The sequence below is a fragment of the Oncorhynchus nerka genome, linkage group LG8 (genome assembly GCF_034236695.1).
Source record: "Oncorhynchus nerka isolate Pitt River linkage group LG8, Oner_Uvic_2.0, whole genome shotgun sequence".
NCBI classification, from domain to species: Eukaryota; Metazoa; Chordata; class Actinopteri; order Salmoniformes; family Salmonidae; genus Oncorhynchus; species Oncorhynchus nerka.
The window spans coordinates 16,695,195-16,722,296 of record NC_088403.1 but is presented as its reverse complement, the minus strand read 5'-3'; the positions used below and the strand labels follow the sequence as shown (position 1 = coordinate 16,722,296).

Genomic DNA, 27,102 nt, shown 5'->3' with positions numbered 1-27,102 from the left:
ACTCTATATGTATCTCTGTGTGGGCACTGTGTGTGTGTGTGTACCGTGTGTGTGTACTGTGTGTGTGTATAGGCAAGGAGGAACAGTAGTGTGATATTGCTGAGGCTTGACAAATGACCCAGGGACTGATGAGGCGCTTGTTTCTGCAACCACTAGCACTTCCTCCTAATTACCCCACCTCTGCCCATAAACTCTGTCTGTGTGTGTGTGTGTGTGTGTGTGTGTGTGTGTGTGTGTGTGTGTGTGTGTGTGTGTGTGTGTGTGTGTGTGTGTGTGTGTGTGTGTGTGTGTGTGTGTGTGTGTGTGTGTGTGTGTGTGTGCACGCACCACCTCTACCCATAAACTCCTTGTGTGTGGGGGGGCAGAGTGTTAGAACTATGTCTCCTAGCCATGTCAGCAGGTGGGAAGCTCTATCTGGAGAAAAGAGGGAAAAATCACCAAAGCATGCAAATCACACTCTGAGGGGAGAATCAATTAGAAGTGGAGCAGCCTGGCTGTGAGGGATGTGATGGGGCTTTGAGGGATGTGAAGGGGCTGGGCACATGCAGAGACACAGAGATGGTGTATGACCATAGATAACCCCCCGGGGTCCTGCATTAGCCCTCTGAGAACACACAGTCCTCCACTCATCCCAGCAGGCCTCTCTCTCAGACTTTATACCCTCTTTCTCGTTCCCTCACTGTCTCGCTTCATGTCTTCTGTCTCTCTCTGAAAGGTTCAGATGGGTTTGGACTTGATAATGTAAAGTTGAAGTCAGACGTTTACATACACTTGGGTTGGAGTCATTAAAACTCATTTTTCAGCCACTCCAAAAAATTCTTGTTAACAAACTATAGTTTTGGCAAGTCAGTTAGGACATCTACTTTGTGCATGACACAAGAAATGTTCCCAACAATTGTATAATTCACTGTATCACAATTCCAGTGGGTCAGAAGTTTACATACACTAAGTTGACTGTGCCTTTAAACAGCTTGGATTCCATAAAATGATGTCATGGCTTAAAGAAGCTTCTGATAGGCTAATTGACATCATTTGAGTCAATTGGAGGTGTACCTGTGGATATATTTCAAGGTCTACCTTGGAAAAAATTGTAGACCTCCCAAGTCTGGTTCATCCTTGGAGGCAATTTCCAAACACCTGAAGGTACCACGTTCATCTGTACAAACAATAGTACGCAAGTATAAACACCATGGGACCACACAGCCATTATACCACTCAGGAAGGAGACACATTCTGTCTCCTAGAGATGAACGTACTTTGGTGCGAAAAGTGCAAATAAATCCCAGAACAACAGCAAAGGACCTTGTGAAGATGCTGGAGGAAACAGGTAAAAGTATCTATATCCACAGTAAAACAAGTCCTATATCGACATAACCTGAAAGGCCGCTCAGCAAAGAAGAAGCCACTGCTCCAAAACCTCCATAAAAAAGCCAGACTACGGTTTGCAACTGCACATGGGGACAAAGATCATACTTTTTAGAGAAATGTCCTCTGGTCTGATAAAACAAAAATAGAACTGTTTGGCCATAATGACCATCATTATATTTGGAGGAAAAAGGGGGAGGCTTGCAAGCCGAAGAACACCATCCCAACCGTGAAGCATGGGGGTGGTAGCATCATGTTGTGGGGGTGCTTTGCTGCAGGAGGGACTGGTGCACTTCACAAAATAGATGGTATCATGAGGATGGAAAAAGATGTGGATATATTGAAGCAACATCTCAAGACATCAGTCAGGAAGTTAAAGCTTGGTCGCAAATGGGTCTTCCAAATGGACAATGACCCCAAGCATACTTCCAAAGATGTGGCACAATGGCTTAAGGACAACAAAGTCAAGGTATTGGAGTGACCATCACAAAGCCCTGACTTCAATCCTATAGAAAATTTGTGGGCAGAACTGAAAAAGCGTGTGCGAGCAAGTATACCTACACACCTGACTCAGTTACACCAGCTCTGTCAGGAGGAATGGGCCAAAATTCACCCAACTTATTGTGGGAAGCTTGTGGAAGGCCACCCGAAATGTTTGACCCAAGTGAAACAATTTAAAGGCAATGTTACCAAATACTAATTGAGTGTATGTAAACTTCTGACCCACTGGGAATGTGATGAAAGAAATAAATGCTGAAATAAATCATTCTCTCTACTATTATTCTGACATTTCACATTCTTAAAATAAAGAGGTGATCCTAACTGACCTACATAGGGGATTTTTACGAGGATTAAATGTCAGGAATTGTGAAAAATTGTGAAAAAAGTTTCAATGTATTTGGCTAAGGTGTATGTAAACCTCCGGCTGTCTGTCTCTCTTTTTCTCCTCTCTCATTCTTCTACTTTCCTAATTGCCTTTTTATTGGTGCAGTGCTCTGTATGATAAATATGTCTGAAACTCAGTATAATAAACATGTCTGAAACTCAGTATAATAAATATATCTGAAACTCAGTATAATAAATATATCTGAAACTCAGTATAATAAATATATCTGAAACTCAGTATAATAAATATATCTGAAACTCAGTATAATAAATATATCTGAAACTCAGTATAATAAACATGTCTGAAACTCAGTATAATAAATATATCTGGAACTTAGTATAATAAATAGGTCTGAAACTCAGTATAATAAATATATCTGAAACTCAGTATAATAAATATATCTGATACTCAGTATAATAAATATATCTGAAACTCAGTATAATAAATATGTCTGATACTCAGTATAATAAATATGTGATAAATGTGTATGGAGATTCTTTATGTAGATGCAGGAATGTTGTGTGTTTCCCACCTCATATTTCTCTTCTCTTCTCCAGGTATAGAATGACCTCAATCCCAAGAGAGGCCTGATCACGGATTGGCTGAGAGTACTGGACCGAGCCCCTTCTAGCCCTGCCTGACACCGCGGACCATGGAGTCCCACCACACCAGGACACGGACTTCCTGTCTTACCCTATGCTGCTTCCTGTTTGCCCTGGCCATCCCTCTCTTGTTGGCATCCAGGCCCCTCCCTCATGCCCCCGACGGCGTCACTATCATCACTGCCTCCATCGACGCAGCTGAGGAGGAGGACTATAGCACGTTCAGCAACGAGAACCCTGAGTGGAAGTTCAACCACGTGGCCGTGGACGAACGCAACGGCAACGTGTACCTGGGAGCGGTCAACCGCATCTACAAACTCTCCCCCGACCTAAACGTACAGGTGTATCACGAGACTGGCCCCGACGAGGACAACCGCAAGTGCTACCCGCCACGCATTGTGCAGCCCTGCAGCGAGCCGCTGTCCCTCACCAACAACGTCAACAAGATGCTGCTGATGGACTACCGGGAGAACCGGCTATTAGCCTGTGGTAGTCTCTATCAGGGCATCTGTAAACTCCTCCGTCTGGACGACCTGTTCAAGCTGGGAGAGCCCTTCCACAAGAAGGAGCACTACCTGTCCGGGGTCAACGAGAGCGGTTCGGTGTTCGGCGTCATCGTGTCGTACGGGGACTCATCGCCCGACAAGCTGTTTGTGGCCACGGCAGTGGACGGCAAACCCGAGTATTTCCCCACCATCTCCAGCCGCAAGCTGGCGCGCAACTCGGAGGAGGACGGCATGTTCGCCTACGTCTTCCACGACGAGTTCGTGGCATCCATGATCAAGATCCCGTCAGACACGTTCACCATTGTGCCTGACTTCGACATCTACTACGTCTACGGATTTGGCTCGGGTAACTTCGTCTACTTCCTCACGCTGCAGCCGGAGATGGGGAACGGGCCGGCCACCGGTTCCTCCTCCACGGGGCGAGAACAGGTGTACACTTCTAAAATAGTCCGTCTGTGTAAAGACGACACAGCCTTTAACTCGTATGTGGAGGTACCCCTGGGCTGTGTGAAGGGCGGCGTGGAGTACCGGCTCCTACAGGCGGCCTACCTCTCCAAGGCGGGTGCCATATTGGGGCGCTCGCTAGGTGTGGGGCCGGACGATGACGTCCTATTCACTATCTTCTCCAAGGGCCAGAAGCGGCGGCCACGCGAGGCTTCGCAGGAGTCAGCGCTGTGCGTGTTCGCTCTGCGCGAGATCAACGAGCGCATCAAGGAACGACTGCAGTCGTGCTACAAGGGCGAGGGCACCCTGGACCTGGCCTGGCTCAAGGTCAAGGACATACGCTGCAGCAGCGCTGTGAGTACCAAACACACACACACACACACACACACACACACACACACACACACACACACACACACACACACACACACACACACACACACACACACACACACACACACACAGCAGTACTAACCAACTATTTTCACACCTGATCCATCGAATCAAGGTCTTGATGATTGACCTTGTCATTCAACATCAATTTTTGTTCACCACAAGCCAGTGTCTGATTTTCCTTGCGTTACCAATGCTGGAATACAAGAGTAGAGATTCATAAGTGAGCTGTATTCAACTAGAACACTGTTAAATCTGTTCTACATTCTGACAATGAAACACGTAGTAACAAGAGGTGCATATTTCCAGAGTATTTATTTTGTTCTACTAAATGAAAGGTGAAGGCTCATCACCCCACACTACACAACAGAACCATAATGAGAGGTTTGTCTCACTCTAAAGGTGTATTAGAGGGGCCATGTTTCTGGGTGGGCTGCTGCACCATTGGATTCATTTGAAGTGTTAACCATCTCCGGGATCTGTTTCTCTCTCCGTCTTAGAGGGTTGGGCAATTCACACTCACAAGTAATGAACATAATTTACCTCACTCCGTTGCGGCATTAGCAATTCAGTAACACATTTCATTTAATCTCTTCAGGTTAAATGTTACATCAACGGTGTCTCTCAAAGCAGAGCTTCGATGTGACGCAACAGTATTTAGTTTATATTAGCTACCGCTCCTCCTCAGATAAAATGCAGACAAGCTGAAGAAACGAGAAATGGACATTTCACTGAATAGCAGTAACAGCCACATGAATAGCAGTCAGGCAGGTTTCTCCACAGCTGCTGTGCTGTGCTGAACATTAGCTAGTAAACAAACCCATCAGTGGGTCTTAATGCAGGGGAGCTGGCCTCTTAGTCTAAAGAGCTTCCCTGCCATCTCTACTGTTCTCTATAGTTTCCTGCAGTTACACGAAGGCTCTGCGTAAAGTCACACTATCTGCAGTTACATTGTGATTAATGCCCTGGATGGATGTTTCTGGAAACTGTCTAAAGTGATGGATGACGTTGTGTTGAGGTCTCTTCAAATTCCTCAGACTTTTCTGAGCTTGTTAGTGCTTGTGAGCCTCTCTTGTTAGTGCTTGTGAGCCTCTCTTGTTAGTGCTTGTGAGCCTCTCTTGTTAGTGCTTGTGAGCCTCTCTTGTTAGTGCTTGTGAGCCTCTCTTGTTAGTGCTTGTGAGCCTCTCTTGTTAGTGCTTGTGAGCCTCTCTTGTTAGTGCTTGTGAGCCTCTCTTGTTAGTGCTTGTGAGCCTCTCTTGTTAGTGCTTGTGAGCCTCTCTTGTTAGTGCTTGTGAGCCTCTCTTGTTAGTGCTTGTGAGCCTCTCTTTCCGTTCATTTGAGGAGTGTCAAAAGTTGTACGGTCACACAGATGAATTCATTCATTCATTGATCTGTGCTAGTGTATACAAGTCTGTACTGGTCTGACTGTACTGTGATTAAATACATGAAGTTGTCCCTATCGGTGCAACGACATGACTAATCTTAGTCTCGAGGAAGGGCGCGAGTCTCCGATTCCCAAATTCGACCCCTCTCTTCCTTTTTACAGTATGATTCAGAGAGACTATCTCAAGTGAAAAACAGAGGCCTGTATCAGAGGCTTGCTGTGTTCTGCTGCTGGTGTTTCCGGTGAGGGATAAATCATTGGCCATCGTCGGGGGGGGGGGGCACGGGTTAGCGGTGAGGAATGGTGCCATTTCAGCACGCGCCACAGTTTGGCGGCTGCGGTATAAATTAGAGGCGGTCGCCGTCACAAAGCCCCAGCCTGGAGATGGATGGTCCTTATTCTCCCCTGGCCGCTCCGTCACTATGGATACTAGGTCCTGTTCCCTTAAAGGCAGGGAGAAGCACTTTGATGATACGGCAAACAAAAACATCCCTAAACACGTGATCTCTGAAGGTTTTGAAATTATTGATATTCAAGGAGGGGGGTTGCATAAATGATTGCCTGGATTTACAGGGATATGACTTCAAACACATGTTCATATATAGAGGCAGGCCCACGCACCACGCACTCACACACACACACACACACACACACACACACACACACACACACACACACACACACACACACACACACACACACACACACACACACACACACACACACAAACCCGCACACACACATACACATACACACACGCACGCACTCACACACACACAAATTAGTAAGTGATTAGAGGTAAATGGCGGGGCGTCTGTGTTGTTCTTGGATCTTTGCACAATGGGAACATGTTGTATGACAAGACACAGAGATGGGGGATGACACAAGACAGAGAGAGACAGAGAGAGAGATAACCTGCTACAGTAGCTGTGTATGTGTGGGGGAGATGTCTCCCTAGTATCACACGGATCATTTTACACAAATCCTGGTTGTTAGTCTACAATTAATTCCTCGCTCTCTTTTCAATAATGCATGAAGGGGAATGCCCCCCCCCCAGCACGCCACATCTTGAATGTTGCCAGAAATGTAGTTCAAGTCATCATTCGCTCTCCTCCCTCCAAATGCAGCAGCCAAGATAGTCACAGGCTCCAAACACAGGGCTTTAGAGCAGAGAGGAGAGAGACTGCATGGCAGAGAAGCAACAGCAGCTAGTAACAGCTAGTAGCTTTGGGTTTGTGCTCATATAAAAGTCTAATGAGGAACCATAGAACCACAGAGAGAGATCAAGAGAAGGCCCTTTCTCTCTCTTTCTCTATCTCTCTCTCTCTCTCTCTCTCTCTCTCTCCTGCTCTCTCTTACTCTCCCCATCTCTCTCTTTCTCTCTCTCTCTCTTTCTCTCTCTCCCCCTCTCTATCTCCCCTTCTCTCTCTCTCTCTCTCTCTCTTACTCTCTCTCTTTATTTCTCGCCCCTCTCTCTCCCCCTCTCGTTCTTCCTATCTTACTATCTCTCTCTCTTTCCCTCTCTCTCTCAGGTTCTGGTTCTCTCTTCTTTTCAATCTCTCTTGTCGTGTTTTTCACATCATGTGTTTCCCCCCAATTATAGAGTGGATGAACTGCCCCTAGGCTCATTAGAGTAGCTTGGCTTGTACAGAGGAGCAGACGATATATGCATGCACTCACACACACACACACACACACACACACACACACACACACACACACACACACACACACACACACACACACACACACACACACACACACACACACACACACACACACACACACACACACACACACACACACACACACACACACACACACACACACACAAAGACAATGGTCATTCACGTCAGCTCATTAGATGGCCTCTGTCTTTGTAAGTAGTACCAATTTGTGTGATTGCCACTTTGCGTTAGGGGCCACTCTAGAGTGCATAGAATGCTCTTGTCTCTAACATCTCTGTTGTAGCAGTTTGTTTTTCAGACAATAATATTAGCTGGCTTGTGAGAGCTTCATTGACGGAAGTGAATTACAGCCAAAGATAAGCAATTTATCATTAAAAAAAACAATTTAGTAAGTTAAGTTATATATATCTGAAAAAGCCTTCTGTAACATCAGAAGGTATCCCAGATACATGTGGGCTGTTAAATCTGCCGATGGACTTAATGTTGGATAAGTCAAAGAATAGTCCCTGTGGGTTTGAACTTGGCAGCATGCAGCTATTTCAAGAACAGTGAAATGGAAGGAAAAGGGGGATACGATACAGATATGGAATTACAGAAAAGCTCCGAGGTAGAGGTGAACCACGTTGAACGCTCTGAGGTGATTGGATGTCAGATTACAGGGAGCTACAGTCGATTGGCTGAAGCAGGTGGTAGTTTACTCTCAGTGATGTGATTGGTTTTCCTAGATGGTGTTGCTTGGATTTGGCGCCTTTTGATCAGAACGTATGAATGGAGATGTGAATGTATGCAGAGTTCTTACTCCATCCCTGTGCCAGCAGTAGGTGGTGCAATCAATACGATTTGTGCAAATCTCCCATTGACATCAACGCTTGATTTCCCCAACCCAGAAATGCGTAACTCAAGTTAGGATTTGTCCATAACAGCGTGCTACCACATCAATGTCACAGCGACAGCCATGTTAGGCTTCAGGACATTTAAAAAGGTCACTATGGCACAGCTTTATTCCCCCCTCGTGAGTCAACAGTGGGCCTATGGCTGTCCAGCCCAGCCGTGACAATACCTATTAAAGGTTGTTTAGTGAGGTCAGGCCTGTTGGTTTCCAGCGGGAACTACTGTACCTCCTGTCGGTAAAGGAGCTGCATCAGGACAGGGACAGAGGAGGAGGATGTGTTTCCCAAAACCGCCACGCTCCACTGAACCACATAATGCATGCTCAACAGTATCAGTGTGGGCCGGGTCCGCGTCCATAGATCATTGTGAAATGGCATGTGACCTATACAAAAAAACGCCTGCTCCTTCATGGACACGTTCACCGTGTCAGCAGGAATAAGAGGGAAAAAACAAGACGCAGGAAATTCTCTCCTTTCTCTTCTCTCCCTCTTTCTCTCTCGCCTGTTCTGCTCTAAACATGGCTAGTTGAGTGGTTTTCTCACCACTCTATGCTGCTCACAGAGAGCAGAGGCAAGTTCACCCCTGTCACATGGCTGCGGTCCTCCTCGCCCTCACTCCCCATGGCTGCGGTCTCCTCGCCCTCACTCCCCATGGCTGCGGTCTCCTCGCCCTCACTCCCCATGGCTGCGGTCTCCTCGCCCTCACTCCCCATGGCTGCGGTCCCCTCGCCCTCACTCCCCATGGCTGTGGTCCTCCTCGCCCTCACTCCCCATGGCTGCGGTCTCCTCGCCCTCACTCCCCATGGCTGCGGTCTCCTCGCCCTCACTCCCCATGGCTGCGGTCTCCTCGACCTCACTCCCCATGGCTGCGGTCTCCTCGCCCTCACTCCCCATGGCTGCGGTCTCCTCGCCCTCACTCCCCATGGCTGCGGTCTCCTCGCCCTCACTCCCCACTTCCTAATGATCATAAATGACATGTCGTTAAGTAGCATGCGATCGGCTATTCTTCTACATTTGTCATCCAAGCCGACTTCACATTCTGAATTATTTCCAATGAATTAGGTTATTCTACTCCGTTGGCAGTCCCTCCATCTCCCCCCACTTGAAAGCAGCTCGGAAGGCAACACTCATCTGGACTAAGTTCATGTTTGATGTTCTTCTTTTTGATAATGGCTCTTCTTCCTTCCGTCTCTTAATTTGATCAACCTTTGTGTATTGTGTCCTGTTCCGGGCTTCCTTCTTTATGAGTTGAGCGGTGATTGGAGTTTAATCAGCGTCGTCTGGTGATTCAGTCCCCTCCACATCCTCCGGATCTGGCTTCATTAAAACACAGCCGTGTTCCAAATGGCACCTTAATCCCTATGTAGTGCACTACTTTTGACCAGGGCCCCATAGTGCACTATGTAGGGAAATGGGGTGCCATTCAAGGTGCAGCCACAGTGGTCTCTGCCTGACACACACTAATTAAATCTCCATACATGATACTAACCCACAAAAGGTCAGAATCCATCACAACACATTATTCTTGGATTAACCAAGTGTCTCTTCACCCAGCCGATGTCTCTTCACCCAGTGTCTCTTCACCCAGCCGATGCCCCACTCGTTTTCTCGCTGTCTTCCGACGCCGTTTTTGGATGTCTCAATTTCCACCCGGTTTCCCCTGAAATCAGCGAGTGTCATTTAGTTTAATTTGATTGTGTTCTCTACCCCACACAGATCTGTTGTTCCCCCATTGATTCTGACAGATGGGATCATACATAAACATGAATTATGGAGAACAGCACAATATCAAGGCTGCCTCTCCTGTCTGTGAGGCAGACAAGCCAACACAACACAACCAGGTAGAGACTGCCTCTCCTGTCTGTGAGGCAGACAAGCCAACACAACACAACCAGGTAGAGACTGCCTCTCCTGTCTGTGAGGCAGACAAGCCAACACAACACAGCCAGGTAGAGGCTGCCTCTCCTGTCTGTGAGGCAGACAAGCCAACACAACACAACCAGGTAGAGACTGCCTCTCCTGTCTGTGAGGCAGACAAGCCAACACAACACAGCCAGGTAGAGACTGCCTCTCCTGTCTGTGAGGCAGACAAGCCAACACAACACAACCAGGTAGAGACTGCCTCTCCTGTCTGTGAGGCAGACAAGCTAACACAACACAACCAGGTAGAGACTGCCTCTCCTGTCTGTGAGGCAGACAAGCCAACACAACACAACCAGGTAGAGACTGCCTCTCCTGTCTGTGAGGCAGACAAGCCAACACAACACAACCAGGTAGAGACTGCCTCTCCTGTCTGTGAGGCAGACAAGCCAACACAACACAGCCAGGTAGAGACTGCCTCTCCTGTCTGTGAGGCAGACAAGCCAACACAACACAGCCAGGTAGAGACTGCCTCTCCTGTCTGTGAGGCAGACAAGCCAACACAACACAGCCAGGTAGTCATCTTCTTTGACTTTATAGAACACAAAGACAAATATTTAATCTCTCTCCTCAGATAGACAATACACTTGTGGACACACACACATACACACTCCAAAAGTCTCACTATTTTGCCTCCCATAAACCACATTGATCTGCTGAGAGATTGATGGCATGTCTCGAAGAGATGACATCACTGTCAGGCCCTGGCGAGAGTTGTCAGCTCTCTCTCTCTCTCTCTCTCTCTCCCTCTCTCTGTGTGTGTTGTTCCCTCTTCAATGCTAATCATTCTCTCTGTTTTAGAACACTCCCAAGGGCTCTATAGAAAGGGAGTTAAATCTAGTAGGTGACAGCTATTTCACTCTACATACCTATTCTCTCTCACATAGCCACACACAGACTGTGGAATGCATAATGTGCATCCAAACTGCAGATGGAAACCTCATTCAGAACCCCTGTTTTTCATGCTTTTTACCCAAGCACCCTCGCTAAGTGATTAGAGTCACAGATATGAGCATAGCTCCTTTAGGTCCCCAGGAGAGACTAGAATGAATGGTGTGTTTATTGATAAGAGTGGGATGTTTTTCTCCTTATAAGCTCTGTAAGCCCCTGGAACCAGACACCATGTATAGACCTGAACATCCTGCTATATCAACAGGCTCCAGCTGCAGGCTGGATGTATACTTCTAATCGCTCTAGACATCAGTGTGTGTGTGTGTGTGTGTGTGTGTGTGTGTGTGTGTGTGTGTGTGTGTGTGTGTGTGTGTGTGTGTGTGTGTGTGTGTGTGTGTGTGTGTGTGTGTGTGTGTGTGTGTGTGTGTGTGTGTGTGTGTGTGTGTGTGTGTGTGTGTGTGTGTGTGTGTGTGTGTGTGTGTGTGTGTACCAACCCCATCACCAACCATAGTAGGTCAAGCTCCTGCCCTCCTCTCCTCACTACACTAAGCGTAAACAGCTCAGACCTGAGGATCTGTCCATTGACTCTGTATGGTTTCATCCCTTCTGTCCTCTACAGTATATCTGCCCAGTCAGCAGTGTGTGTACAATCCTCTGACAGTAGCAGCGGCAGGGACCTTTGAAGCTTTGAAGGACCCCTGTTCTGACTGGACTCCTTCCAAACACACGCTCTGAGAAGATGATGAAAAGGGATGAAACATGGAGGGAGAGGATGATGAACAGGGATGATACTGGAGGGAGAGGATGATGAACAGGGATGATACTGGAGGGAGAGGATGATGAACAGGGATGATACTGGAGGGTGAGGGAGGAGAGGATGGTGAATAGGGATGATAATGGAGGGAGAGGATGATGAACAGGGATGATACTGGAGGGAGAGGATGATGAACAGGGATGATACTGGAGGGAGAGGATGATGAACAGGGATGATACTGGAGGGAGAGGATGATGAACAGGGATGATACTGGAGGGAGAGGATGATGAACAGGGATGATACTGGAGGGAGAGGATGATGAACAGGGATGATACTGGAGGAGAGATGATGAACAGGGATGAGGGATGATCTAGGGATGATAATGGAGGGAGAGGATGATGAACAGGGATGATACTGGAGGGAGAGGATGATGAACAGGGATGATACTGGAGGGTGAGGGAGGAGAGGATGGTGAATAGGGATGATAATGGAGGGAGAGGGAGGAGAGGATGATGAATAGGGATGATACTGGAGGGAGAGGATGATGAACAGGGATGATACTGGAGGGAGAGGATGATGAACAGGGATGATACTGGAGGGTGAGGGAGGAGGGATGAATAGGGACTGATAATGGAGGGAGAGGATGATGAACAGGGATGATGAGAGGATGACAGGGATGATACTGGAGGGAGAGGGATGGAGGATGACTGGAGGGTGAGGATGATGAACAGGGATGATACTGGAGGGTGAGGGAGGAGAGGAGGATGAACAGAGATGATACTGGAGGGAGAGGGAGGAGAGGAGGATGAATGGGCATGATACTGGAGGGAGAAGGATGATACTGGACGGATAGGATGATACTGGAGGGATAGGATGATGAACAGGGATGATACTGTAGGGAGAGGGATGATACTGGAGGCAGAGGGATGATACTGGAGGGAGATGGATGAGATGATGATGAACAAGAATGATACTGTAGGGAGAGGGATGATACTGGAGGCAGAGGGATGATACTGGAGGGAGATGGAGGAGATGGAGGAGAGGATGATGAACAAGGATGATATTGGAGGGAGAGGGATGATACTTGAGGCAGAGGGATGATACTGGAGGAAGATGGATGAGATGATAATGGACAAGGATGATACTGTGGGGAGAGGGATGATACTGGAGGGAGATGGAGGAGAGGATAATGAACAGGGATGATACTGGAGGGAGAGGGATGATACTAGAGGGAGAGGGAGGAGATGATAATGAACAGGGATGATGCTGGAAGGAGAGGGATGATACTAGAGGGAGAAAATGAAATATAGAGAAGCTGGCCAGTGTTTGATAGAGTCAGCTGGCCAGTGTTTGATAGAGTCAGCTGGCCAGTGTTTGATAGAGTCAGCTGGCCAGTGTTTGATAGAGTCAGCTGGCCAGTGTTTGTGGTGGAGGGAGGGAAGCGTAGAGGGAATGGCGGTGGGCGGCGTTAGCGTGCAATCCTGCGCTCTGTCATGCGCGGCGAGCGGGACGAAGGGTTGCCATGGATCAGTGCTCAGACAGACTGCACATTGCACTCCCATCACCGAGCTCTCTGCATGGGGCGGCAACTGTACAGACAACACTGTGGAGGGAAATAACTGTCTCAAGTTCAAGTCAAGTCCACATCTGCAGTCAAGTCCCTTCAAAAACAGATTCCTGTCTCAATGGGACTCACTTGGCAGCCAAGTCCCTTGAAATAGAGATTCAAATCAAATGTTATTAGTCACATGCGCCGAATACAACAGTGAAATCCGTACTTACGAGCCCCTAAAAAAGAAAGCAATTTCCCAAAAAACAGATATGAATAAGAGATAAAAAGAACAAGTAATTAAAGAGCAGCAGGGAAATAACAATAGAGAGACTATATACAGGGGGGTACCGGTACAGAGTCAATGTGCGGGGGCACCAGTTAGTTGAGGTAGTATGTACATGTAGGTAGTTATTAAAGTCTCATGAGGGGGAATAGGTTTTGTCGTGCCCTCTTCACGACTGTCTTGGTGTGTTTGGACCATGTTAGTTTGTTGTTGATGTGGACACCAAGGAACTTGAAGCTCTCAACCTGCTCCACTGCAGCCCAGTCGATGAGAATGGGGGCGTGCTCGGTCCTCTTTTTCCTGTAGTCCACAATCATCTCCTTGCGGAGAGAGATCACGTTGCGGGAGAGGTTCTTGTCCTGGCACCACACGACCAGGTCTCTGACCACCTCCCTATAGGCTGTCTTGTTGTTGTCGGTGATCAGGCCTACCTCTGTTGTGTCATCGGCAAAGTTAATGATGGTGTTGAAGTCGTGCTTGGCCGTGCAGCCATGAGTGAACAGGGAGTACAGGAGAGGACTGAGCACGCACCCCTGAGGGGCCCCGTGTTGAGGATCAGCGTGGCAGATGTGTTGTTACTTAACCTCACCACCTGGGGGCGGCCCCTCAGGAAGTCCAGAATCCAGTTGCAGGGGGAGGTGTTTAGTCCCAGGGTCCTTAGCTTATTGATGAGCTTTGGGGGCACTATGGTGTTGAACGCTGAGCTGTAGTCAATGAATAGCATTCTCACATAGGTGTTCCTGTCTCAATGGGACTCACCTAGTTGAAGGACAGATGAATACAATAGAATAAGTCCACGGTGCGATGTGTTGTGGCTGTCCCACGTTGTTATGATTGCATAATGAATGTGAATGCGTAGGCAGTTATGCAAGGTTGTTGTGCCCAGCATTCAATTTGACAGGCAAGCTATTTCACACAGTGTTAACATTGTGCATAATTATGTGTTGTGAAGTTCATGGAAATACAGGTTTGCCGGTTGCACTGACCGATTATTAGACGACCCACCTATATTTGTTGTGTTGTTTTTATAGACGTACAGAGAAGTGGAAAATAAGTGATGCTTCATGGCTCTGCTGTGGTGGAGTGGTGTTGTGGGGAAACACGTCTACCAGTATAATGTGTGTCATTAACTTCCTGAACCAGCGGACCATAGGACTCCTCTTTGTGACACTGCAGGCCCAGATTAGGCCCAACATCAGAGAGCGTTGAACAGTGGATCTCATTCAATCCCTTTAATCGCATTGTGCCACCACCTCTCTTCTCTCTCTCTCTCTCTCTCTCTCTCTCTCTCTCTCTCTCTCTCTCTCTCTCTGTCTCTCTCTCTCTCTCTGTCTCTGTCTCTGTCTCTCCCTCTCTCTCTGTCTCTCTCTCTCTCTAGTCTGTGTCTACTGAGCCGTATGCCCAGTCCAGAAGAGAGCTCTCTTTGTACTGTAGCTGGCTGGCAGACAGAGAAATAGAGATAGAGGGAGAGAGAAAAGGAGGGACAGCGAGAGGTCTGAGTGACCTGATTCCGTACTCTGTTTTTGGCCGTGGTTCAGATGCAGCAGAGCCTCATCTCTCCTCCAGAGGCTTTTAGGAGGGGAGCCGGTGTCCTCCCCTGTGTCCTCACTCCACCCAGGGACTCTCAGTGTGAAATTGACCATAATGCGGAAGGAATCGTGTACCTGTAGAGGGAGGGAGCGTTAGACGTGGAGTGAGAGAGGGAGGAGGCTGGGAGGAGGAGAGAGGGGACTGTAGGCAGAGAGAGAAAGAGATATGGAAGATGTGGGGGGGAGAAGTAAAGAGAGTAGGGGGAGAGAATGAGAGTAAAAATGGTTTGATACAGAAAGGAGAGAGAGAGACAGACAGACAGGCAGACAGGCAGATGGGGGCTGTTTTGAGGACTGGATATTATTTGTGTCTGGGTGACTGAGATGGGTGTCAAATGTCATGTTTTGTGCGGGCGTAATGAAAACGTGTCTGCTTTCTGAAAGGATGACAGACAGCAAGTATATTTCATTAAATTGAGTCGCTGCTCGGTGTGATTGGCATGTTAGGACGCTTCTCCAGAAATATCACGGCAGGTGTCAATAACGGGAGACGAGAACACACCTCTTGTTCTCTGTACATGCATGAGTGTGTGTCATGCACACATACACACACACTCACACCCACACACACATGCACACACACTTCTATCAAAAGTACCAAAAGTACCCTCGTTATACCCTCCAAGGTATCAATCTGAAATCGGCTGAAAATAAAAGAAATGTTCGCGCACCTCTTGTTGTTGGTCAGATGAGCCATTCCCTCTCCCTCCTCACATCTCCCTCCCTCCCGACTTTCTCATTTCTCATTTCTTCCCTCATAGGGCGGTTAACCCCTGACCTCTGGGTGATGAGGCTCCTTTGTAACCGCCTGTAACAATGATGAAAATCAAGTCAAGGGGCAGTAGCCAGCAGAAGATTTCTCTTCTTCTCTCATTTCTTCCTCTTTCTATCAGAGGAGTAAGCAGCAGGAGGGCTATAGATGGAGGGGTCCACCGCTCTACCAACTAAAGCTCCAGATATAAGGGTGATGGTATGTTTATGCGCTCATGTGTGTGTGCCCTGAGCTATCGCCATGACGACAACGCCGGGCCAAGCTCTCTGTCTTGTGATGATGCATGGGCCGGCGGTAGAGAGGACAGCAGACAGGCCTGCAGAAAGACTAACACCGCAGAAGGCTAGATGTGTCACATGGGATGACACTGGAGAGACGAAGCAGGTATGGGGAGTAAAACCTTTAATATAGAACGGACATGGAACGAGACAGTAACAGCATCAGCAAACAGGTAACACAGACAAAAAAACTATTCCTGCAGCAGCGGGAACAGAGCAAGGAAACTGACAAAAATATAGGGGAGGTAATAAACAGATGATGAGTGAGTCCAGGTGAGTCCAATATCGCTGATGCACGTGAAGAGGGAAGGCAGGTGTGCATAATAGATGATAGGAGTGAGTGAAGCAGGGCAGCCTGGCTCCAGAGGGAGGAAGAGTGGGAGTAGACATGACAGTACCCCCCCCCCCCCTCTAGGGGCGCCACCCGCCGTCCACCTGGGCAAACCGGCCGAGACATGGGCGCTGGGCAAGCCGGTTGGGGCGTGGGAGCACAACTATCTGGCAGGAGTGTGAGAACCTGGCGAGCCCCCTGAGGCATGGAAGACTGACAATCCGTCTGAGGCAAGATGCTTGCAGATCCCGCTGCAGCGAGGGAGATGTAATGCAGAGCAACCTGGTGCCCTCGAGCGCCAGGGGGGGGAAGAGCGGGAGCAGATGTGACAGTACCCCCCCTCTTGGGGCACCACCCGGCATCCCACTTGGGCGAACCGGCCGAGACATGGGTGCTGGATAAGTCGGTTGGGGCGTGGAAGCCTGACGAACCGACAGGAGCGTGGGAGCCTGGCGAGCCGGCTGAGGTATGGAAGCCTAACATCCGGCTGAGGCAAGATGCCTGACGCCTTTCGAGGAGCCCAACAATCCAGAGGAGTGTGACGTGGGATGGAAACCTGCCGAGCCACCCGAGGCAATGAAACCTCTCGAGCCACCCGAGGCAACGAAACCTCTCGAGCCAGCCGAGGCAACGAAACCGCTTACGCATCCCCGGGTCCATCGGCGGCGGAATCCACCCCGACGTCACCAATTTTTAAATAATAATCCTGGACCGGCTGGGCGAATAAGAACTGACGATCCGGCTGAGTCCCGACGTGGGATGTGCGCCATCCGAGCCAACCGGGACAAGGAAACTTCTTGAGCCAGCTAGGGCGTGGAAGCCCAACATGTTGGCTAGGCACCCCAGGTTCCATCAGCGGCGACCCAGAGCCAATGTCACCATTCCAACCGGAATGCCAGTACTCCCCAATGCTTCGTATAATGGCTGCTGCATTCTGTCACCCAATTGCTTCTCCTATAGCAGATTATAGCAGGAAGGTCTTCGACCACCCGGTCTGTGGAAAGGATGCCGCTAAACAACTCCTGTCCCTCTGTCAAGGCGCCCAGAGTGTTGCTGAAATGGCATGTGAGTTCCGCATCCTCGCCGCAGAGTTCGGCTGGAATGAGGAGGCTCTTCAGGGAGCATTCCGGAACTCACTCACTGAGACCCTCAAGGACGAGTTGGTGTCCAGGGAGGAGCCTGATGATCTTGATGAACTCATTTCTCTCACTATCCGCATTGACAACTGTCTCTGGGAGTGTTGGAGGGAGAGGGTAGGTAGGGTTGCAAGTACCTTAACATCTGCTTCAGTGCCTTGCCCTTCTCCTCCGACTGTATCCCTACCCCAGGCATGTTCTAAGCCTGAACCCATGCAGACTGGCCGGACCCATCTATCTCCAGAGGAGAGGCAGATACTAGGAGCTGTCTATACTGTGTCCAGGTTGGCCAGATGGTCTCCACTTGTTCCCTGCGTCCAGTAAGACAAGGCTCGGCCGTTATGGGGGAAATATTGTTGAGTCAAATCGCCGGCCCATCTTCCCCCAGACCTCTGTTTGAGACCAACCTTGTGTGGCAGAGCCACTCTCTGGTATTCACCAGGAGATGATCAGTTTCCACATAATCAACAGACCCAACCCAGCTCACTCCAACCTCAGCCTCCACATCTGGCTTCCTACAACTCATCCAAGCATCCCTGGATCTGCACTTCATCTCTCCCTGTGTTACAATAAATATCTTGGTTCATTCATCCCTGTTTCCTGGTCTGAGTCGGCTCTTGGGTTCCCCTGTGTTGCTCTGCTTAACTGGATGAGAAATCAAAGTGTGTTTTTTTCTTCGTCAAGAAAAAAGATGGGTCATGGGTCACTTCCGTGGGTTGAATAGTATCACTGTCAGGAACAAGTATCCCTTGCCACTCATCAGTTCTGCCCCCCCCTCCATGGTGCCACGGTTTTAACTAAACTCCACCTCCAGAATTCCTACCACCTTTTCCGCATCGAGTGGAAAACGGCATTCAACACACCACTTGGACACTTTGAGTTTTTGTACTGTTAAGCGGAAAAGCACAGGGGAACCCAAGTGCAAACTCAAACCAGGAAACAGGGATGAATGAACCAAGATATTTATTGTAACACAGGGAGAGATGAAGTGCAGCCTGGCGCCCTCAAGCGCCAGAGAGGGGAAGCGTGGGAGCAGACGTGACAAGATGTTTTGAGTTGGCCGCTCTGTCCTGCCTCCCATATGGTACCCTATTCCCTATATAGTGCACTACTTTTGACCCCTGCTAGAGGATGGCTGGGTGCCTCAGCTACACTTCATGCTCCCCGGCCCACGGAACCAGCAATCTAAGCCAGCAGATTTTTAAAGGTCAGGCGACATTGGCTGGACTGGACCCAGCTAGCACATAACGTTCTGAGAACCATGTTTCTTAGAGCTTGGTGAGAGCGTCGTTGTCCTGTGGTTATTTTGCATTCAACCTTCCCACAACTTTCTGGGAATGGTGCAGGAAAGTTGCTTGGCTTTGGGACATTCTTAACACAGTTCACAAACTTGACAAAAAAAGTATATTTTCTTGGTATTTCATAATTTCACCAGAACGTTTCCTAAAAGTTTGAACATGGTTACATTTAATTTCAATGTTGGTAATGTTCTAGGAACGTTCTACAACTGGTTTGACATTGGGAATGTTCTCAAAAAGTTCAGAGAATATTAAGAAACAATGTGGGAATTTCAGTACTTCAGCATAATGTTTCCTACATGTTTTTTCATGGTTCTATTTAATCTCATGTTCTCAAATTGTTCCGAGAATGTTAAAAAACAATTTTCTTCTGTGAGAATTTTAGTACTTCCACAGAACATTCCACACAAGTTCCCACGTGGTTCCATTTAATGCCATATTTGTATTACATTCTGGGAACATTTTTAAAATGGAGTGACTTAAGCGATTCTGGGAATGTTGTACTGATTAACATCAATAGGCTCTAAATTCCATTCTCAGAACATGAAAAAAACACATTAAAACTTCAGTGACATTCAGAGAATGTTCTCAGAATGTTACTTAAAAACATCTACATTCCATTCTCAGCATCAACAAAACTCTCTCTATCCTCCATCTTGTGAAGTGGGTTCAGGTGTGTTGGCTGCGCCAACTAATTGGCCCCATCTGATCTTAATGAGTGCTTGTTTCCTTTGAATGGATTAAAATAAACAGCCCTGTATGCGCAAAAAACCATGGCATGCTAGCGCCATCCTGGTGGTGCAGTGGACTAATTCCAGGGATAGACAGGGATAGAAAGTCATAGGTTTGAATCTAACTGATGCAGTGTCACAATAAAAAAAATACATGTTCTCATGATTATTCCTCAGGAAATGACTGGCCATGTGTCCTATCTGTACTTCAGAAAATGAAATCCTAAATATGCTAGCAGTTAAGTTCTATTGAAGCATTCAGTTGAACTTTTAAGGAAGCTATTAAAAAAACTCTAAATAACCCACTAGCCAGAGTAAATGTTCCCATAATAGGCTAACTTTTAACTTCTGTTCTCAGGACGTTTAAAAAACGTAATTTTTTTACGACCATGAAATATATGGCTTTGTTCCAACAACCAATGTGAAACCAAAAACATATGTTCTTCTCTCTCTCTCTGACTTGTTTATTCTCTCTCTCCCTTCTTCTCCCGATATGAAATGAATTTGACTCGACCATAGTGAAGTCTCTGTCACGTTCGTCATAAGGATCAGACCAAGGCGCAGCATGTATGCGTACATTCTCTACAAAAAACAAAATCAATGAACGAAACGTGACGCTATACAAATAGTGCTGACAGGCAACTAAACATAGACACGATCCCACAACACAAATGAGGAAAATGGCTACCTAAATATGATCCCCAATCAGAGACAATGATAAACTGCTGTCTCAGATTGGGAACCATATCAGGCCAACATAGACATACAAAAACTAGAGTACCCACCCTAGTCACACCCTGACCTAACCACAATATATAGAAAAACAGAGATATCTAAGTTCAGGGCGTGACAGTCTCAGACAGATTACTCATAACATAACCACCATGTTATGGAGGCGGCTCCAGTGTATGATTCTATTGACTTCCTGAAAGCTCTCTATCTCCGTGGTGATGAAGGGTTTGTGAAACTCTGTCAGCAGACACTTGATTGGACGTTTCCCTGAGGACTGAGTTCACTAAAAAAGCTTCCAGGAAAGAACCACCAACCAAAAGGGTGGCATTGCCATATTTTGCTTCACTTTGTCCCCACAATGGCCTCCTTGACCAACCAAAAGGGTTTCATTGCCATATTTTGCTCCACTTTGTCCCCACCAATGCCATCTTAACCAAGAAAAAGAGTAACATTGCCATATTTTGCTCCACTTTATCCCAATAATGGCCTCATTGAAAAAAATGATGTCTTGTTTACATGCAGAAGCTTACTGTTACTGACAGTTAGAGCTTTAATGCCGATAAACACGACTTTGGTTTATAATGTAGTTTTTATCGTGTCTAATCTTTCATTAAGCAGAGAGAGACGCCAGTGTTTCTGATGTATTAGATGGACACAACCCTGGTTGAGATGGAAGGTTTGAATCGGCATGACGGTATGCCAGAAATGATTTGGTCTTATAATATATGATAACAGGTGTTGATTTATAACCCGCTTTCACATCTGACCTCAGGACCTTTAATCACGGGAAAGGAGAACAACATCTCCAACTGTAATATCAACTGTCGCGCTTTTACTCTCACAATAACCCAGCGCACTGCCTCCATATTAATCAAATGGGACGGTCCACCAGTCCAAAGCCCACTGTTTCACATCTGTCCATACAGAGGGAATAATGCCTATTGTCTAGCATCATTATTCTGCTATCAGAAGCCATACAGCATTCTCTTTTCTTATGACAGGTGGACATTCCCCAGACTGCATGTCGTCCATATTCCAACCCACCATTCTATCTGCATATAATAGTCATTTGGTGGTTGCTTATATATTTCCTGTTTCACACATGTACAAGTGGGAATTAATACACGTGTGTGAATTGGAAATGTGTTTTTTGGCATAGCCGACTCTCCCCGAGACACCCTTGGAGAATGGGGTCGCGACCCTGGAGCAATTAGGTTTAACTGCCTTGCTCAAGGACACATCAACAGATGCTTCCCATTGTCAGCGCAGGGATTCAAACTAGTGACCTTTTAATTACTGGCTCATTGCTGGGCTGCCTGACACATATGGCTGGGCTACCTGACACATATGGCTGGGTTACCTGACACATATGGCTGGGCTACCTGACACATATGGCTTGGTTACCTGACACATATGGCTGGGTTACCTGAGGCATATGGCTGGGCTACCTGACACATATGGCTGGGCTACCTGACACATATGGCTGGGCTACCTGACACATATGGCTTAGCTACCTGACACATATGGCTTGGCTACCTGACACATATGGCTGGGCTACCTGACACATATGGCTGGGCTACCTGACACATATGGCTGGGCTACCTGACACATATGGCTGGGCTACCTGACACATATGGCTGGGCTACCTGACACATATGGCTGGGCTACCTGACACATATGGCTGGGTTACCTGACACATATGGCTTGGCTACCTGACACATATGGCTGGGCTACCTGACACATATGGCTGGGTTACCTGACACATGGCAATTACAAAAGCACAGTAGCATGTCCAATTGCGGGGCATAACAGATGAAAAACGAGGTGAGCGTTTCTTGTTTTTCCGATTATTTCTCCTCCCTAGAGGTGCAACACTGATTATTTCTCCTCCTAGAGGTGCAACACTGATTATTTCTCCTCCTAGAGGTGCAACACTGATTATTTCTCCTCCCTAGAGGTGCAACACTGATTATTTCTCCTCCTAGAGGTGCAACACTGATTATTTCTCCTCCTAGAGGTGCAACACTGATTATTTCTCCTCCCTAGAGGTGCAACACTGATTATTTCTCCTCCCTAGAGGTGCAACACTGATTATTTCTCCTCCCTAGAGGTGCAACACTGATTATTTCTCCTCCCTAGAGGTGCAACACTGATTATTTCTCCTCCTAGAGGTGCAACACTGATTATTTCTCCTCCTAGAGGTGCAACACTGATTTCTCCTCCTAGAGGTGCAACACTGATTATTTCTCCTCCCTAGAGGTAAGCAAGGCTCATTTTGTTTATGTTCTCCTAGAGGTGCAACACTGATTATTTTCCTCCTAGAGGTGCAACACTGATTATTTCTCCTCCCTAGAGTTGCAACACTGATTATCTCCTCCCAGAGGTGCAACACTGATTATTTCTCCTCCCTAGAGGTGCAACACTGATTATTTCTCCTCCTAGAGGTGCAACACTGATTATTTCTCCTCCCTAGAGGTGCAACACTGATTATTTCTCCTCCCTAGAGGTGCAACACTGATTATTTCTCCTCCCTAGAGGTGCAACACTGATTATTTCTCCTCCTAGAGGTGCAACACGGATTATTTCTCCTCCTAGAGGTGCAACACTGGTTTGGCGTGACGGTGTGAAAATAAGGAAGGCTCATTTTGTTTTGTTCTCCGATTCACTTTGAATATTTTTTTCTGTTGTTGGCATCTCTTGGCTTTACACTGGTGGTATTGTGGGGGGATCTGCCTGGGATCTGCCTATCAGGGTAGCTGCTGGCAATATTACATAGGACGACTGTAACTGCAGTCTTCATCCCTCTCCCTTTACATCTAAACACTGTGTCACTGAGACTCTCTCTCACACAGTCTAAACAACTCTCTCTCACTCTCTAACCTCCAGACAGTCTAAATAACACTGTGTCACTGAGACTCTCTCTCAGACAGTCTAAACTCACTGTGTCACTGAGACACTCTCTCTCAGACAGTCTAAACAACACTCTCTCTCTCTGAGACTAAACTCAGACAGTCTAAATAACACTCTGTCACTGAGACTAAACTCAGACAGTCTAAATAACACTGTGTCACTGAGACTAAACCCAGACAGTCTAAACAACACTGTCACTGAGACTCTCAGACTCTCTCTCCAACCCTGTGTCACTGAGACTTCTCCCAGACAGTCTCCAACACTGCATGTCCAGAAGGTCAGTCTCAGACAGTCTAAACAACACTGTGTCACTGAGACTAAACTCAGACAGTCTAAACACTGTGTCACTGAGACTAAACCCAGACAGTCTAAATAACACTGTGTCACTGAGACTAAACCCAGACAGTCTAAACAACGCTGTGTCACTGAGACTAAACTCAGACAGTCTAAACACTGTGTCACTGAGACTAAACTCAGACAGTCTAAACAACACTGTGTCACTGAGACTAAACCCAGACAGTCTAAACAACACTGTCACTGAGACTAAACTCAGACAGTCTAAACAACACTGTGTCACTGAGACTAAACCCAGACAGTCTAAATAACACTGTGTCACTGAGACTAAACTCAGACAGTCTAAATAACACTGTGTCACTGAGACTAAACTCAGACAGTCTAAACAACACTGTGTCACTGAGACTAAACTCAGACAGACTAAACAACACTGTGTCACTGAGACTAAAATCAGACAGTCTAAACAACACTGTGTCACTGAGACTAAACCCAGACAGTGTAAACAACACTGTGTCACTGAGACTAAACCCAGACAGTCTAAACAACACTGTGTCACTGAGACTACACCCAGACAGTCTAAACACTGTGTCACTGAGACTAAACCCAGACAGTTTAAACAACACTGTGTCACTGAGACTAAACCCAGACAGTCTAAACAACACTGTGTCACTGAGACTAAACTCAGACAGTCTAAACAACACTGTGTCACTGAGACTAAACCCAGACAGTCTAAATAACACTGTGTCACTGAGACTAAACCCAGACAGTGTAAAAGGCCATTATGAACCTCTCTCCCTTCACATTCATGTCTTCTGACTCGGAGATGAATTCCTCTGTGTATTCTACTGGTCTTTACAACTGTTGAACCTGTTGTTTCTGATCTTGGAGGAGATGCAGTGCTTGCCGGTTTTATCTCCCACCCAGCTGTAACACATGGAAGACAATGTTAGTGCAGATGAAGGATGATGATAGTGTTGATGAATCAGGTGTGTTATTGCAGGGCTGGAGCCAAACCCACACTTTTGTCTCTATAAATCCCCCCCCCCCTCCCTCCTACATACACTGACTTTGATAGCTACTTTATTGAGGGAAAATGTGCTCACTATGACTGAGATATGTGGTTGTCTCACCAAGCTATCTGAAGATAAATGCACTAACTTTAAGTCTCTCTCACTGAACATCTACCATAGTCTTCTTCAGAATACACACTCTTCTTCAACAAGAAATAAGAGACAGTTGATCACCAAAAAAAGTAATGACTCTCTGCCTCCCCTCTCTCTTTCTCTCCCCTCCCTCTCTCCATCCAGCTCTTAACCATCGACGACAACTTCTGTGGCCTGGATATGAACGCTCCGCTGGGGGTGTCAGAGATGGTGCAGGGCATCCCTCTCTTCTCTGACTCCACCGACAAGATGACCTCGGTCATCGCCTATGTCTACAAGAACCACTCTCTGGCCTTCGTGGGCACCAAGAGCGGGCGCATCAAGAAGGTAGGCGGGCGGCCATTGATACTATTACACTTCCCAGTGGTCTCCCACCAGGGATTGTGGAGGGCTACTAGGAGATTGTTTTTCCACAAACATACTGAGTCGGCCATTTTCTCTTCAGGAGGGAGAGGTGGAGGAGAGGCAGTGTTTGTGTGTGTGTGTGTCAGAGAGAGAGCATCTCGAGACCACCTCAGGGGTTTTATTAATAGAGGTCTTTCTGGTGTTTCTGGACGTTTCTCCTGATCCATGGTCCTGTATAATACACGCTATACCATGACAATCTACTGTTCACTATAGCTGCTACCATATCATTTTTGTCCACAACACTGAAATAGTCTCTAAAATGATACAAACCATACGTCATTTCCCATTGTACAAAGAAACTAAAGAAGTCGCTGCCATAAACAGATCAAGATTAGAGACTGTGTTTTGAAGTGTGTGACTGTAGCGTGGGTGGATAGGCCTGGTGCAGCGTGTCAGAGCCCCAGCCTGGACCCCTGCTGCCCCCAACGCCCCCCTCTCAGGGAGCCCTGTCCTGGGGTAATTGGATGATGCGGTGCTGGGGGGCCCTGGGCCTGCTGCTCTGCTTCTCTCTCTTCTCTGATGTGCTGACAGGGGTGTGAGCATACACACAGCCATGACTGAGACTAATCCTGGGCCAAGCCAGCTAGCCACTCCTGGCTCTGAGGACAATAGTATTACAGAGAGAAGGAAGGAGAGGAGAGAGTGGAGCTGAGAGAAGGAGAGGAGAGAGTGGAGAGGAGGAGAGGAGAGAGTGGGGCTGAGAGAAGGAGAGGAGAGAGTGGGGCTGAGAGAAGGAGAGGAGAGAGTGGAGCTGAGAGAAGGAGAGGAGAGAGTGGAGCTGAGAGAAGGAGAGGAGAGAGTGGAGCTGAGAGAAGGAGAGGAGAGAGTGGAGTTGAGAGGAGGAGAGGAGAGAGTGGAGCTGAGAGAGTGAAGCTGAGAGAAGGAGCTGAGAGAGTGGAGCTGAGAGAAGGAGAGGAGAGAAGGAGAGGAGAGAGTGGAGCTGAGAGAAGGAGAGCTAGAGAGTGGAGCTGAGAGAAGGAGAGGAGAGAGTGGAGCTGAGAGAAAGAGAGGAGAGAGTGGTGCTGAGAGAAGGAGAGGAAAGAGTGGAGCTGAGAGAAGGAGAGGAGAGGAGAGAGTGGATCTGAGAGGAGGAGAGGAGAGAGTAGACTGAGAGAGTGGAGCTGAGAGAAGGAGAGGAGAGAGTGGAGCTGAGAGGAGAGAGTGGAGCTGAGAGGAGGAGATGAGAGAGTGGAGCTGAGAGAGTGGAACTGAGAGGAGGAGAGGAGAGAGTGGAGCTGAGTGGAGGAGAGTAGAGAGTGGAGCTGAGAGAAGGAGAGGAGAAAGTGGAGCTGAGAGGAGGAGAGGAGTGAGTGGAGCTGAGAGAAGGAGAGGAGAGAGTGGAGCTGAAAGGAGGAGAGGAGAGAGTGGAGCTGAGAGAGTGGAGCTGAGAGGAGGAGAAGAGAGAGTGGAGCTGAGAGGAGGAGAGGAAAGAGTGGAGCTGAGAGAGTGGAGCTGAGAGAAGGAGAGGAGAAGAGAGAGTGGTGCTCAGAGGAGGAGAGGAGAGAGTGGTGCTGAGAGAAGGAGATGAGAGGAGAGAGTGGTGCTGAGAGAAGGAGAGAAAGAGAGGGAGTGATAGAAAGGGTGGAGAGTGATAGAAAGGGTGGAGAGTGATAGAAAGAGAGGGAGTGATAGAAAGAGAGGGAGTGATAGAAAGAGAGGGAGTGATAGAAAGAGTGGAGAGTGATAGAAAGAGAGGGAGTGATAGAAAGAGTGGAGAGTGATAGAAAGGGTGGAGAGTGATAGAAAGAGAGGGAGTGATAGAAAGAGAGGGAGTGATAGAAAGAGAGGGAGTGATAGAAAGAGTGGAGTGATAGAAAGAGAGGGAGTGATAGAAAGAGTGGAGAGTGATAGAAAGGGTGGAGAGTGATAGAAAGGGTGGAGAGTGATAGAAAGAGAGGGAGT

At 47.6% G+C, this 27,102-nt stretch overlaps 1 protein-coding gene across 1 annotated transcript; it reads left to right on the top strand.

The window, feature by feature from the left end:
• The first annotated feature begins 2,811 nt into the window (after positions 1–2,811).
• plxna4 (plexin A4) lies at positions 2,812–25,739 on the top strand. Its single transcript, XM_065021120.1, has 3 exons — positions 2,812–4,157; positions 24,937–25,158; positions 25,578–25,739. Exons 1-3 carry the CDS (start codon positions 2,904–2,906, stop codon positions 25,737–25,739), a joined length of 1,638 nt encoding a protein of 545 aa, XP_064877192.1. The 5' UTR covers positions 2,812–2,903.
• Positions 25,740–27,102: the final 1,363 nt, after the last annotated feature.